At 44.3% G+C, this 14577-nt stretch overlaps 1 protein-coding gene across 1 annotated transcript; it reads left to right on the top strand.

Moving 5' to 3' along the window:
* Nucleotides 1-2746: 2746 nt before the first annotated feature.
* Nucleotides 2747-13087, top strand: NR0B1 (nuclear receptor subfamily 0 group B member 1). The gene is made up of 3 exons (XM_007063119.4): nt 2747-3551; nt 5820-6066; nt 12990-13087. Exons 1-2 carry the CDS (start codon nt 2987-2989, stop codon nt 6062-6064), a joined length of 810 nt encoding a protein of 269 aa, XP_007063181.2. The 5' UTR covers nt 2747-2986; the 3' UTR covers nt 6065-6066; nt 12990-13087.
* The last annotated feature ends 1490 nt before the right edge of the window (nt 13088-14577 follow it).

Here is a 14577-nt window from a genome sequence, read left to right as displayed (position 1 = left end):
GCTATCCCTCCCCCCTGCATGGAACTGGGAGCATCCCAGATAATCTCTTTCATAAATGCAGTACTTTGCATTTGTCTTTGTTGACTTTCATCCTATTTGTTTCAGACCATTTCTCCAATTTGTCAAGATCATTGTGAATTCTATTCCTGTCCTCCAAAGTGCTTGAAACCCCTCTCAGCTTGGTACTGGCTGCAAACTTTACAAATATACTCTCTAGGCCACGATCCAAATCATGTATGACAATATTGAATAGAACGAGACCCAGGACAGATCCCTGTGGGAACCCACTCTATATGCCCTTCCAGCTTGATTGTAGTTGAGTAGGCTTTCCTGAGCAGTTGTGCACCCACCTTAGAGTAGGTTTGTCTAGGCTGTGTTTCCCTAGTTTATCAGAAGGTCATCTTAGACAGTATCACTTGCTAAGTCGAGATATATGACATCTACTGCTCCCTCCTTCCCCCCCATCCACAAGGCTTGTTACCCTGTCAAAGGAGGATATTAGGTTGGTTTGACATGATTGATCCTTGACAAATCCATGCTGACTGTTAGTTATAACCTTATCGTCTAGGCACTTACAAATTGATTGATGATTTGCTCAATTATCATTCTGGGTACCAAAGTTAAGCTGAGTGGTCTACAGTTGGGGATCTCTCCTGTCCTCCACAAGTTCTCAAAAATAACTGCTATTGCCTCAGAGATCTCTTCAGCCGGTTCTTTAAGTATTCCAGGATGTATTTTGTAAGGCCCTGATGACTTGAAGATATGTAAATTGTCTAAATAATTCTGAATTTGTGCTTTCTCTATTTTAGCCTCAGATCCTAGCCCATTTACATGGATGTTAGACGCTTGATCACTACTAACCTTTTTGGTGAAAAATGAAACAAAAAAGGCATTGAACTGTTTTAATAATATGGCAGAAGGTGAGAAGACATAATTGTTTAAGATGATGGATGGTTCGCAAACAACAACATAGGAAGATGAAATAGGTATATAAAATACATAGGGCCAGATTTACCCAAGCCCGGTGAAAGGTAGTGAACATTCAACTTCCTGTGCCAAATTGATCGACCTTTTTGTGATGGTGGGGGTATGCCACCCCCACCCTTCCCTTCCTCAAGCTTTCTGCTGGGGGATAGCATCTTTAAATCTCACCCAGCGTGTTATAGGAGCTCTGCTGGCAGAGACTACTGAGCCTACACAGCCACTTTCCAGCTCTGCTCTCCTCGGTACCCCATAGTGTAGGGGAGGTTGCACCTGTTTACCCCCTTCTTCAAGGAAACTGGCCTAGAGCCTCAGGTTAATTTAGCACTGGGAATGTAAAAAACGAAGACTGGCATAAACGGAGGCATTTCCAATATTTAATTCTCAGTTGGTGCCAGTGTAACACCCTATATTTATGTGCCCCATGTGCTCCCTCCTTTGGGAATACCCCATGGAATTCCCCCCAGCCTTGCCTTTCCCTTAGGGAATTCCCACCCCGCCCGGCCCCTCCCGCAGAGAGATTGGGGAAAACTCTGCGGGGACTCTCGGGTGCGAACTGCCTGTCTACCAACACGTGGCCCCAGAGCTCAGGTTCCATGGGGTGCTGGATTCAAAGGTCCCTTCCCCAAACTTGCGGATGTAACCAGCGCTCTGCGGGGCCCCTGCTGTGCGGAGCAGCACCTGCGGGCAGAGGCAGGTGGCACCATCCAGTGCTCCGGGAAGAGGCGCGTGGCAGCTCAGCTCCTTGCCCCACTTCAGAGAGCGCCTCTGGAAAGGGGAAGGGAGAGGAGCGGGTGTAAAATGTTGCATCTCTCCCCCCACACAGACACCTGAAAGCAAGGCAGGGAGCGATCCGCGAGTAAGGCTGGAGCATATGCTGGAGGGTAGGGATAGGGTCCAGAGTGACCTAGACAAATTGGAGGATTGGGCCAAAAGAAATCTGATGAGGTTCAACAAGGACAAGTGCAGAGTCCTGCACTTAGGAAGGAAGAATCCCATACACTGCCACAGGGTGGGGACCGACTGGCTAAGCAGCAGTTCTACAGAAAAAGACCTGGGGATTACAGTGGATGAGAAGCTAGATATGAGTCAGCAGTGTGCCCTCGTTAGGGCTAATGGCAAATTGGGCTGCATTAGTAGGAGCATTGTCATCAGATTGAGGGAAGTGATTATTCCCCTCTATTTGGCACTGGTGAAGCCACACCTGGAGTACTGCATCCAGTTTTAGTCCCCTCATGACTGAAGGGATGTGGACAGATTGGAGAGAGTCCAGCGGAGGGCAACAAAAATTATTAGGGGTCTGGGGCACATGATTTATGAGGAGAGACTGAGGGAACTGGGGTTATTTAGTCTGCAGAAGAGACGAGTGAGGGGGGATTTGATAGCAGCCTTCAACTACCTGAAGGGGAGTTCCGAAGAGGATGGAGCTAGGCTGTTCTCAGTGGTGGCAGATGACAGAACAAGGAGTAATGGTCTCAAGTTGCAGTGGGGGAGGTTTAGGTTGGATATTAGGAAAAACTTTTTCACTAGGAGGGTGGTGAAGCACTGGAATGGGTTACCTAGGGAGGTGGTGGAATCTCCTTCCTTAGAGGTTTTTAAAGGTCCGGCTGGACAAAGCCCTGGGATGATGTAGTTGGGGTTGGCCCCGCTTTGAGCAGGGGGTTGGACTAGATGACCTCCTGAGGTCCCTTCCAACCCTAATCTCCTATGAATATAGCCCTCAAGCCAGGGGCAACCTGGAGCCAGCAGCTCTCAGGCTCCCTCTAGCCACCGCAGTTGCAGCAGAGGAGGCGAGCGAGAGCAGCAGCAGCAGCAGGAGGAGGATTTTTTTCCCCCTCTCTCTCTCTCAGCTAGTAATGAGAGTCTGCCCCCTGGCACGGCTGAGCCACAGCGCGGCTGCACACGCACGCACACGGTATAAATAAGTTAAGGGACAAGCAGCGGGAGCTCCCCGTCTGGCTCAGCCCAGCAGGCAGGAGGGGACCCCCCTCCCCCCCGCGGCGCCATGGCGTGCGTGGCCGGCTGCCGCTGCTGCACGGAGCGCCGGAGGCAGAGCAGCATCCTCTACAACATCCTCAAGAGCGAGGAGCGGAAGGAGGCAGCGGCGCCGCCGCCGCGGGCGCCGCCGCCGGAGGCTGCTCCGGGGCCCGGCTGCTCGTGCGGCTCGCGGCGGCGCGTGGCCCTGCGCAGCCCGCAGGTGGCGGGCAAGGCGGCCTCGGCCGTGCTGGTGAAGACCCTGCGCTTCGTCAAGAGCGTGCCCTGCTTCCAGGAGCTGCCGCTGGACGAGCAGCTGGTGCTGGTGCGCAGCTGCTGGGCTCCCCTGCTGGTGCTGGGGCTGGCCCAGGAGCGGGTGCACTTCGAGACGGTGGAGACGGCGGAGCCCAGCATGCTGCAGCGGCTGCTAACCGACCGGCGGCAGGAGCAGCAGCAGCCCCCCCCGAGCAGCAGCCCGCAGCTGCCCTCGGCCGGCGAGATCCAGGCCATCAAAGGCTTCCTGGCCAAGTGCTGGAGCCTGGACATCAGCACCAAGGAGTACGCCTACCTCAAGGGGACTGTGCTCTTCAACCCGGGTGAGTAACCGGGGCTGCTGCCGCCGGCGCCTTGGGGACGGGGATTCCCCTCTCAGCGGCACCGCCTGGGCATTGCCCCGTTTGATCCCTTGCCAAGCGGGACTGGAGGGAGGTTGACCGAAGGAGCTGACAGCATTGTAGTCAAGGGGAAACACTTGAAAGCTGGAGCTTTTTTTTTTTCTGTTGAAGGGAGCTTGCGTTACATGCACTCAGGGGAAGGAAAGGGAGGAGGGTAGGGTTGCCACCTTGCCAGGTTTGCCCAGGAGGAAGCTGTCCAGGGAAATCTGTAAGGATGCTCAGTAGGCACTGCCAGCTGTCCCATTTCATGGGCTCAGAGCAGCCTGGAGTGCTAGGGTTTTTTTGTTTTTTCCTATCTCAGAGGTGGCAACCCTAGAAGAGGAGCAGACTATCATTTTCCCTTACAGGTCCAACCTCCCAACAATTGGAAAACTTTGGCCTGGGCCACACACTAGGAAAATTAGGTTTCAGAGCAGCAGCCGTGTTAGTCTGTATTTGCAAAAAGAAAAGGAGTACTTGTGGCACCGATGAAGTGAGCTGTAGCTCACAAAAGCTTAGGCTCAAATAAATTTGTTAGTCTCTAAGGTGCCACAAGTACTCCTATTCTTTTTAGGAAAATTAGGTTGCTTTAACTACATCACTCCAGGGTGTGAAAAATCCACACCTCTGAGCAGCATAGTTAAACCAAGCTAAGTCCCTGTGATTCTTCTGTGGACCTAGCTGGGGCATCTCAGGGAGGTGGATTAACTACAGCAACAGGGGAACTCCTGCTGTCAGCACAGGTAGTGTCTACACTGAAGCAGCTGTGCTGCTTTAGCATTTGAAGTGTAGACAAGCCCTTTGCGGTGCTTGGGGAGAGAAGGGAAGAATAGGAGGTGGTGCTGTGGGATCCTTTTCAGGTGGAGAGCGCTTTGTCCAGCTTAATTAGAGTCTAAAAGCCACTAGTACTAAATGACATGTCGCGTCGTGTGGGCAGTATACATTTATTTCTCTTTCATCCTATGAGAAAAATCTCTCCTCTTTCCTGTTCATCCAGGCATTTGATAGGGATCTTTCCAGTTACAATTCATACGTGACGACTAAGCAACTAGCTAGAGTGCTTTTTATTTTGTGTTAAATAATTGCTTCTGAGGATTACACCTTCTGCCCACTTTGTTACAAAAAATTAATCCATGGAGGTTGGTTAGTGATAGTAATAGTCACTGTATTTTTATTTCTGAACTTGCAACTTTGCAAATTCAACAGCTGCATCACAAGCCATACGGTAAGCATTATGGTTTGGTTTCCTAAAATAATCAGGTGGTAATTCATAACTGCAGTTAAGAAAAATTAATGGATCAAACAAAGTGTGCTAGATAAGGTTTTCAAAGAATAAAAAATTATCATCTCAAGATTTAGAAACAGAATCTGGTTAGATTAAATGAGGAAAGCTTGTATATATGTATGCATAGTTTGTTTAAAAAGCAATATTTTTATATAATCTCACAATAAAGACAGATATGTTAACATTTGATTTTTATTTTTAAAAACCTACCTGAAATATAACAGCTTGTTGTGCTCAGATATACTACTGGAATGTTTTAATTAATATTGTCAAACTTAGACCAAGAAGGAAAGGTACTGAACTTGAAAACAACTCCAACTCCCCTATTTTGTTTAGTTAGAAAGCAAACATCCTATCACACCTTGGAGTTAACTTGCTTATCATCTGCAATGTGGAGCTTGTTCCAATGTAGCTGTCAGCAAGACACATTAATATGAGTAGAGCATTTCCTAGTGGTCAACAAGTTATTAGCAAACTTGTTCCTTTTATTGTTATCTTTACTATTTACATGGTATATTTGGCACCTTGAAGATCAAGGTAATAATCCATATTGGTTGTCCATATTTTATTACCTACAAATTATATATTTTTAAAAAATATGAATACTGGAAAATCATTGCAATCTAAATTTGTTGTTGCATAACTAAGAGCAGCACTGCATGTCCAGAATAGCAACGCGGTGAGATTTTGGATTGCACTGTTAAAATCTGTGCATATCTACATGCAAGTTGGATATAATATCTCTAGCTGAATCATTTTAATGCAGAAAGGTAATTACGTTTGGCTTGTTCCTCATCTAAGAAACTTCATATTGATGTTTATGAGTTACCAGTTAGCTGGCATGCTGCAGGATGGCCAACTTCCATGAGTTGTTTTATAGATAAAAACTTTGTAAATGGACATTTAGTTTCCTGTTTTTCTTTCAGATCTGCCAGGGCTGCAGTGTGTACAATATATCCAGGGACTGCAGAGGGAAGCACAGCAAGCTCTAAATGAACACGTCAGACTGATACATCGAGGGGACCAGGCCAGATTTGCCAAGCTGAATGTTGTTCTTTCCTTGCTAAGATCCATTAATGCTAACGTAATTGCCGAACTATTCTTTAGGCCCATCATTGGAACAGTGAACATGGATGACATGCTGCTGGAGATGCTTTGTGCAAAGTTATAAAGGCATGTATACAAATAAATCCATTACTAAGGAAGTCCTAGAGCAGAATAGTGTAAAGTACTGTAAATAAACTAACTTATTCTTTTTACATAGATAGTATTTTTGTATTCAATAATAAAATATTCAAGTTCTGACATTTAATTTTTATTAAACTTGTTGTTTTCAGAATAGGATGTACAGCCATGAAAATATATGCCTTTTAAACCATTAATGAAGAGTTTTAGTTTCCAAAGTGAGATGAATATTCTCTGTCTTTGAATAAAGGTCAGGCTGACCTGTGTTATGTTTTCAAAATGAGCAACCCCCACTTTTTCCCCAAAGCATTGTTGTTTTACATTTTAACACATTTCTTTAGAGAGTCAAAAATAGGATAAAAGAGCCAAATTACTTTGCACATTTCAGTTACATTAAATAAGATACCTTAGTTACAGCAATCTTTATAGTTGAACTATGGGACTTATCCATAACCGCTGAAGTCAGTAAAGTCTTTCTGTTGACTTTATCAGGCTTTGGATGAGGTCTGTATTGAATAGTTAAGGGAACCATTTATCTACAGGCTTGTGTACATTGGGAAATTGACCAGAATAGCTATTGCACAATAAATTATTCTGCAATAGCTCCTTTTGTGGACACTCTATTGTGAAATAAAGTCACTTTATTCTGGAATAATTAGTATGGTTCTAAAACAGAGTAATTATTCTGGAAAAAATGACTGTTCATTACCATAAAAATTACTCCACAATAACTATTCCAGTCAATTTTCCCATGTAGACAAGCCCTTAGATAATGTATTGCAAACATTTCAAAATTGATTGTTCAGAGTAGTTCAGATACTTCCAATGCCTGTGGCAAAATGTTAAATTTAACATATGTTGGACTCTGGGGGAAACAGAACTCAGTCTTCTGAACACAGGAAACTCTTTACAAAGCCATAAGAACTATTGGTATACCACAGACAGTTGATTTATTTTCCCCCTAGGCATTTGCTATAAAAACTAGAATTCAGTGGGCCAAATTCTGATCTTGGTTCCACCTGTGGAAACATAAAATTACTCCACTGAAAGTATGGAGGTTTCAGAGTAGCAGCCGTGTTAGTCTGTATCCGCAAAAAGAAAAGGAGTATAAGCTTATGCTCAAATAAATTTGTTAGTCTCTAAGGTGCGACAAGTACTCCTTTTCTTTTTGTGAAAGTATGGAGTTACTTTGGATTTACATCACTGTTACTGCAATCAGAATCTGGCCCACTGTGTTTAGTAACATATACATGTCTCACTTAGGCTTTAAATTAAATTCATTTTCCTTATTTGCTTGTCTTAGCCCAGTGGTTCTCAAAGCCGGTCCGCTGCTTGTTCAGGGAAAGCCCCTGACGGGCTGGGCCGGTTTGTTTACCTGCCGTGTCCGCAGGTTCGGCTGATCGCGGCTCCCACTGGCCGCGGTTCGCTGCTCCAGGCCAATGGGGGCTGCAGGAAGTGGCACGGGCCAAGGGATGTGCTGTGCCCTCAACATTCTTTTTGTTCCTTCTCCGCTAGTTTGTTTATATTATGAAAGACAAATCATAAAGTCAGAAAATGAAAAAAAGACTTGTTAAATCATGTAGTCCACCTTTCTGCTAATGTGAATAGTTCCCTGTAGCAAATCATTCCCATTCTCTGATCTCACCCAGTCCCAGCGCTCTGCAGCAAAAGTTTGAAAGGCATATAACATTAAGGCCCCATTCTATGCTAGGACAATAACCCACTGCTGACAATGGCTAGCTGTAATAAGTTCTCCTGGCCACTGAAAATGGTTTAGTTTTAATGTAGATGGGGGAGTGAGGAAACAAAAGAAAAACATTTTCAACAGGGAAAGTATGATAACTATCAAGGATGATGTTGAAGGAATTTTTATCCAATCTCTGTTATTAACTAGGCACTTCCAATACCTGCTGAAGAGGAGAGTTGGCATGGTCGGAGAAAACATGTTGGTGACAGTCATTATCGGCAATGGATCATTTTCCTAGTTTAAATGGGGGCTTATAATGTTAGTTTTCTTGCAGATTTTTTTGAGCTAAATACCATTTTACCAGCAAGATTTAATGACAAAGGTAAATATAATGAGGGGGTTACAATATAAAAACGAATGGTCAAAATGTATTTCTTACAAAATGGTAATTAAAAAGAGATGAGGTCAAGGAGGTAATATCTTCTGTTGGACCAATTTCTGTTGGTGAAAGCAACAAGCTTTCAAGCTATGCAGTCCCGAAGAAACGGTCTGTGTAGCTCAAAAGCTTGTCTCTTTCACAAGCAGAAGTTGGTCCAATAAAAGATATTACCTCACCCACCTTGTTTCTCTAATATCCTGGGACCAACACAGCTACAACAACATTGCAAACAAAAGGTAAATTAAAACATATCATGAAATGATCTTTTTTTTCCCATCTTTAAGTGGTGTAGGTGGGGGCTGACGTTGCTTCTGTTACTATGGGCTTTCTATTTATTGAAAGGAACTCTTTCAACAAAAATAATGGTCTTGTTGGTGATTAGCCCTTACACAGCTATTCAAGGAAGATCCCATCCTATACCCACTTACAGCTGGCTATGTAAGGGTTGGCTATTAGAGCTGGTCAAATTTTTCCCAACAAAAATGTTTTGTGTTGAAAAGGGCCTCTTTGGATTGGTTTAAAATTTTCTGTTTTTCTCACAAAATTGGGAAAGAAAAACATGTGTTGGTTTTCCTTCTCCTCCCCTTGTCAATTCTCTCCCGCTTTTTCCAGGAGCAAGTGAGGGGGGCGGAGGGGAAAGAGAAAAATTGAGCTGAAGTGCTTCAATCTAAACAAAGCCAATCACTGTTGGAACTGAAACTTTATGTAATAACCTCTCCTACTGCCATGTGTTTTGTAAAACCTCTTAAAACATGGTAAGGGTGTGTCTACCCCTCATGAATGTTATTCTGTGGTGGTGGGGGGGAACTCACAAAGTCTTCGTTAACACCAACCTTGGTACACCCCATGCAAGGGCCAGGGATAATCACAGCCCCTCTGCCCAGGGAAAGGCAGGGACTGGTCGAGGAGCAGTCTGCATCATGGGCACTGACTCTGTGGTTGGAGCACTCATGGGGAAAAAAACCAAAACGTAGATGCTCAGCACCTACCCAGCCACAGCTGTTTGGCAGCTCAGGGAGGGACTTGAGGGAGGGCGGAGAGCAGCGAGTGGCGGTCTCAGGGAGGGGGTGGAGCGGAGCGGTGGTTGGTGGGAAGAGGTAGGACCTTGGGAGAGCCAGAGCAGGACCTTGAGAGAGGGGGAAGAGTGGGGGTGGGAAGAGGTGAAGCGAGGGTGGAGTCTTGGTGGGGGCTGGGGGTAGAGTGGGGCAGGGCCTTGTGCCAGAGCTGGGATGGAACACCCCCTGGGGAAAAGTAAAACTCAACGCCTGTAGTCTGCATCCAAATGAATTATTATTTGTAGTAATAGTATTACTGGAGTGCCAGTGAGCTGCAGTCATGGACCAGGACCCCATTGTGCTAGGTGCTGTACAAACACAGAACAAAAAATCCCTCCCGCAAAGAGTGATAGCACAGCTTGCACGCTCCTTTTGTATGCTACATAGCTTTGGCAGGGACTATGTCTCCTGAGAGACCGTCTCCTCTGGAGCTTCCTCAGGAGAGAGGATGCTCTGCACCACTTAGTCCTGGCCTGTGTCTTAAAGACACAGTCAGGTTCTTAAGTTCCTAAGATAAACGGACAGCTAAATATACCAACAACAAATCTGTAAAATAGTTTGTACAATCTTAGAATAATTGGCTGAATTTTCAAAGGCCTAATGCTCAAGTTGCTGGAATTTCTCTGTGTCTGTCTGTCTGTACCATGGTAGCTTTTGAATGGTGTATCTGATCAATTCCAAAATATCAGGAAACATTCTAGGCATCAATGGGAAGAACCCTATAAATGTGTGTGTGTGGGGGGGGGGGGTGGCAATGAGGGGCACAGATTGCCCTTTCCTCTGGTTAGCAGATCCACAGTTTGGATCCACAGATCCACAATGCCTCTGCCATTGTCTATAGATCAAAGAACTGGCTGAAGGCAGCCATTAACATCTTTCAGCATAACAATACCCATAGCTCATCTCTGCCCATCTTCTCAATAGAGCGTAACCTGTTAACACCCGAATGACATCTTCCAGACAGAGAACAGTAAGGGTGGAAGAAAATGGGGAGTGCACGCAGCCCATAGCATGTGGGAATGGGGCACACAGGATCCCTGGCAGGAAGGTGATTGGGGGACACTGATAGAGGGATGGGGGAGATTTGGGGATACACAGAGCCTCCAGGCTGGGGGACAAAAGGTAGAATAGAGGGCAGAGCCCCTGGGAGGGAGGGAAGAGGGAACAGGGGTACACATAGAAACCTTGATATGGGGGAAGGGGAGCACAGAATCCCTGGCAAAGGGACGGTTAGGGGACTCTGGTACGGAAGAGAATGGGGGTGCACATGGAGCTCCTGCCATAGTGAAGGGAGAATGAGAGTCCCTGATATAGGTGAGGCAGAAATGAAGGGCACATAGAACTCCTGTTGGGAGGGACCCTGGTATGGGGAGGAAGGAGTTGAGGGAGGAACACAGAGCCCCTGCCATGGGGGCAGAAAATGGGGAACGCTGGCATATGGTAGAGAGGGAAGAAGGGCACACAGAGCCCCTGGAGTGGGAAGGAGTGGGGAAGGGGACACACAGCCACCAGCATGAGAGTGGGAGTGGGAGTTGTAGGGAGTCCCTGAATCAGAGGGCAATGGGAAAAATGGCAAAGAGGGACCTTGGGAAGGTGGGGGGGGGTTTCCAAGGAAGCCCTATAAGCCAACACCTTAGAAAATTGCCTGAGAGATATGTGCGTGCACACTAAACAGAAACATTTAAAATGTTTCTTGCATTTATGAAAATATGACATGGCAATTTTTTTCCCCTTCACAAATTCAGGTCTTTTTTTAAAAAAAGCTCTATTATATCACTTCGCTCCTTGCACAAAGAGCTTCTATTTCATCGTGAAGGACCAAGGCCAGTCACTTAGACAAGTATCGAAGGAACAAATGCTGTCCCCAGCGCACAAACCTATGGCGAGTAACCAGGCTGTATGCGAAGGAAGAATTTTGACAGACCTGAACACTCCATGGACACTAGTGCATGCAGCCCCAACACAGCACACCCTTCCGTGCAGTGTGCCCTCTTCACAGGGATGGTGGGGTGGGAACAGAGAAGCATGTGACTAGATGCACCACATAGTAGCAAATCCATAAGACATGAGGCATGATGGTAGAACTGCTGGCCAACAGGTGGTGATTGAGTGCAGAAGCCCACCAGAATGCTTCCAATTTAAGGGCTATGAAACCTAAACATCCTAAGTTCAAAATCACTTCATTTTACAGAATACAGGGTGGGTATAACACGAGCACAGCTGTTCACTCTCGCGAACAGGCATGCTAGCTACAATGTTCGGCTGTAGCTGAAAGTGGCAGAGGAGACCTATTGGCAACCTTACTTAGAGGGAATTATAATAGCTGGGTCTCATGGTCACAGGGAAATATTTCCTGTCACTTTTTGGTGGGGGGAAGGGGGAGGGAGAAGAGACATTTTTGCACCACATATTGACACGTGACTTTCTGTAGAAAGGGGCTGGGTCAGCAATCGTACCAGGTTTCCTAATGCAGCTCACTACTTCCGACTGAGCCTCTTCTGTGAGAATACAAGGAATGAGCCTTCTCATAACAGCGTCCTGCACTCATTAGACAGACATCTACCTTACAGTCAGAATGAAGCAACTCTGGTGCATCCAAAAGCAATATTACAGAAACACCTGTCGAGGGCAGAGTCTAAGCTAAGTAAAAGGGCTATACCAGTTAGATGTTTTGGAGATGAGCCTACTAAAAGACTTAACAAATTATATTTCAATGTCCACATAGGTGGAGCATAGTTAATGTGTTGTTTTTGTTGACAAAAAAAAGTCAGTGTTTTTTTGGGAGAAGCTAGGCTCCCAAAAGAACGGCCTTTTAAATTTGTTTTTGTTTTTTTAATTATTCATGTTGTCTTGTTGACTTCATTGGAACTATTCATGTCAGATCCACAGGATCAGGCCCACAATATGTAAACAGTGTTCAGACATTTTGATAAAAACCGTTTAAATGCCATTCTAGTGCTAAACAGTGTGGCAAAACATTGTGGGATTTGGGGGGAAAACATCATCTTCTGGGCATTACAAGGATACAATCTCGTCCTTGGATATGCTTGTACAGCTCTGAAGAGCAGTTCCAGGAAAAACAAACAAAAAAAACCAGGCTTAATTATCTGGAGTGTTAGAATAATTGGAGTTGGGATACCTTTTCTAGAATGCTCCTAAAGGAAGCATATAGAGGATATTAGTTAACATTCTAATGTACATATTGACATTATTCCCAGGCACATTTAAATGAATCCATTATTCTCTCCCTAACATTGGTGCCCTGAGCACTGCTCTCCTCATAAGCACAGTTCCCCAGAGCTCACATATTTCACAGGCATTTCAAACTGAAAGCAGCCTTTCCACAAATTTCATTTAGCAATCCTCATGGTGACAGTCCCTGCTAGATAACGTCACTGCTGTCCATTTTGCCCAGTAATAGCTATTGCCACCTACCCCAACCTAGATACCTAGCATTTCTATTCAGGAGTGCAATGCTAGCAATAGTGAGTTTCTAATCACAAAGTGCCATTCAGCAGGGGTTACTCTTGGGAGATACCCTTTCCTCTGAAGAGATTTGAGAAAGTAAAAATCACAAGAAACCTCATATTTTCAGTGAACCTGGTTAAGAATGTTTCTTATAGATAAGAATTAAATGGTATTTATTCTTAATCTTCTGTTTTCTAGTTTAATGTATAACCTTTGTTCAGGTAATCTTTCTAATAGCTTATTTTCAACTTTTTTTTTTCAGCCGTTTGCTCTTACAAATAAACTATGAACATCAACTGAGCAATATCTATTTTGCACCCAAAGAAGAGGCCGTGTAAATAAAGTGTGTATTTTCTGAAATGAGTGTGTGTAGCGCATTGAATCTGTTATAAGTTGTCATTCATTTTTGTCTGTTTAAAGACAGAAGTACTTCCTCTAGTGGACATTCTAGCATTATAGTAAACATTTAAAAACCTTCAGAAAGCCATTAAGTTATTTAGCAGTCTTTCACCAGGAAAAACAAAAAGATAATAATTGACAGGTGCAAATAAATACTATAATAAGCCCTTTTAAAATTTGGAGAGGCATTGTTAGATCAGCGAAGCACATACGGCCTCCAGCTTTGTTACATGATCAAAATCAAGCATTCTGCATTTATGATGCACAAAAGATAGATTCAAAGAGTCAAAACCACTAGAGCAGCTCTAAATTGTAGATTGTTTAAAGACATTTAAGTTAAAGTTAAACAAGACTAATGCGGACATGAAGCTATAAGCTGGACAGTATGGACAAATACTTAACACCAGAAAATAAGTAAGAGGCCAAATTTACTGCTGGTATAAGTGCAACTCTGTTAAAGTCAGTAGAATTGTAACGGTTTATGCCAGCAATGGATGTGATCCAGAATCTTTTATGCATACACACCATGGTATAGGCTTATATATACAGTGTATGAGACAAAATAGTAAATGATAACATAACAGCAAAAAAGCAATGTTTTTTTTAAGTTGAGCCTGGATTTAGTGTTGTAATACATTGATAATGTAACCATGCACAGACTTAAATGAGTGTGTGCCTGCATATACATTTATATGAGTGAGTGAGCGAGAGAGAGAAAGTGTGTGTGTGTGTGTGTGTGTGTGTGTGTATATATATATATCGCTCACTCACTCATATAAATGTATATACAGGCACACACTCATTTAAGTCTGTGCATGGTTACATTATCAATGTATTACAACACTAAATCCAGGCTCAACTTAAAAAAAACATTGCTTTTTGCTGTTATGTTATCATTTACTATTTTGTCTCATACACTGTAGTGCATATCTATATACATATCCTCCCGTACCCCTCAAAACAGTTGCGCCCTCTCTCTCTCTCTCTCTCATACACACAGACATGCTGATGTGTACAAGATAAAACAGCAAATGATAGCAGCATCATATAGATTTTTAACAAGTTAACCCTGGAATTAGTGTAATAGTAATAACAAAACCCAGTAAGATTAGCTTTATGGTTTGTGAGGTTGGAGCGTCTCTTCTGGAGAAGGAAAACTGTTCCAGAAAGAGAACAAGTTAGCCAACACAATGCTGAGTCCATGCAAGCCTGCCAAAGGCACAGGAGCCCAAGCAGACACATGTCTTGCTGGCGACAGAGAGGTCCACGTAGACTATCAATTGTATATGTACATGAACCACCAATGGAGGTTTTTAAGAGCAGGTTGGACAAATGCCCATCAGGGATGCTCTTGATTTACTTGGTCCTGCCTCAACACAAGGGGGATGGACTAGATGACTTCTCGTTGTCCCTTCCAGCCCTAGATTTCTATGATTCAATGATTACTAACG

This window comes from Chelonia mydas, chromosome 1, assembly GCF_015237465.2.
Source record: "Chelonia mydas isolate rCheMyd1 chromosome 1, rCheMyd1.pri.v2, whole genome shotgun sequence".
In the NCBI taxonomy this organism is placed as follows: Eukaryota; Metazoa; Chordata; order Testudines; family Cheloniidae; genus Chelonia; species Chelonia mydas.
Note: the sequence above shows the minus strand (reverse complement) of the source record. Positions and strands in the feature narration are given on the sequence as shown.

What these genes read in the sequence shown, in the direction of transcription:
- NR0B1 (XM_007063119.4), top strand. Translation starts at nt 2,987, where the DNA reads ATGGCGTGCGTGGCCGGCTGCCGCTGCTGCACGGAGCGCCGGAGGCAG. An exon ending in GACTGTGCTCTTCAACCCGG is followed by an intron (nt 3,552 to 5,819) that starts GTGAGTAACCGG and finishes TTTTTCTTTCAG; the next exon opens with ATCTGCCAGGGCTGCAGTGT.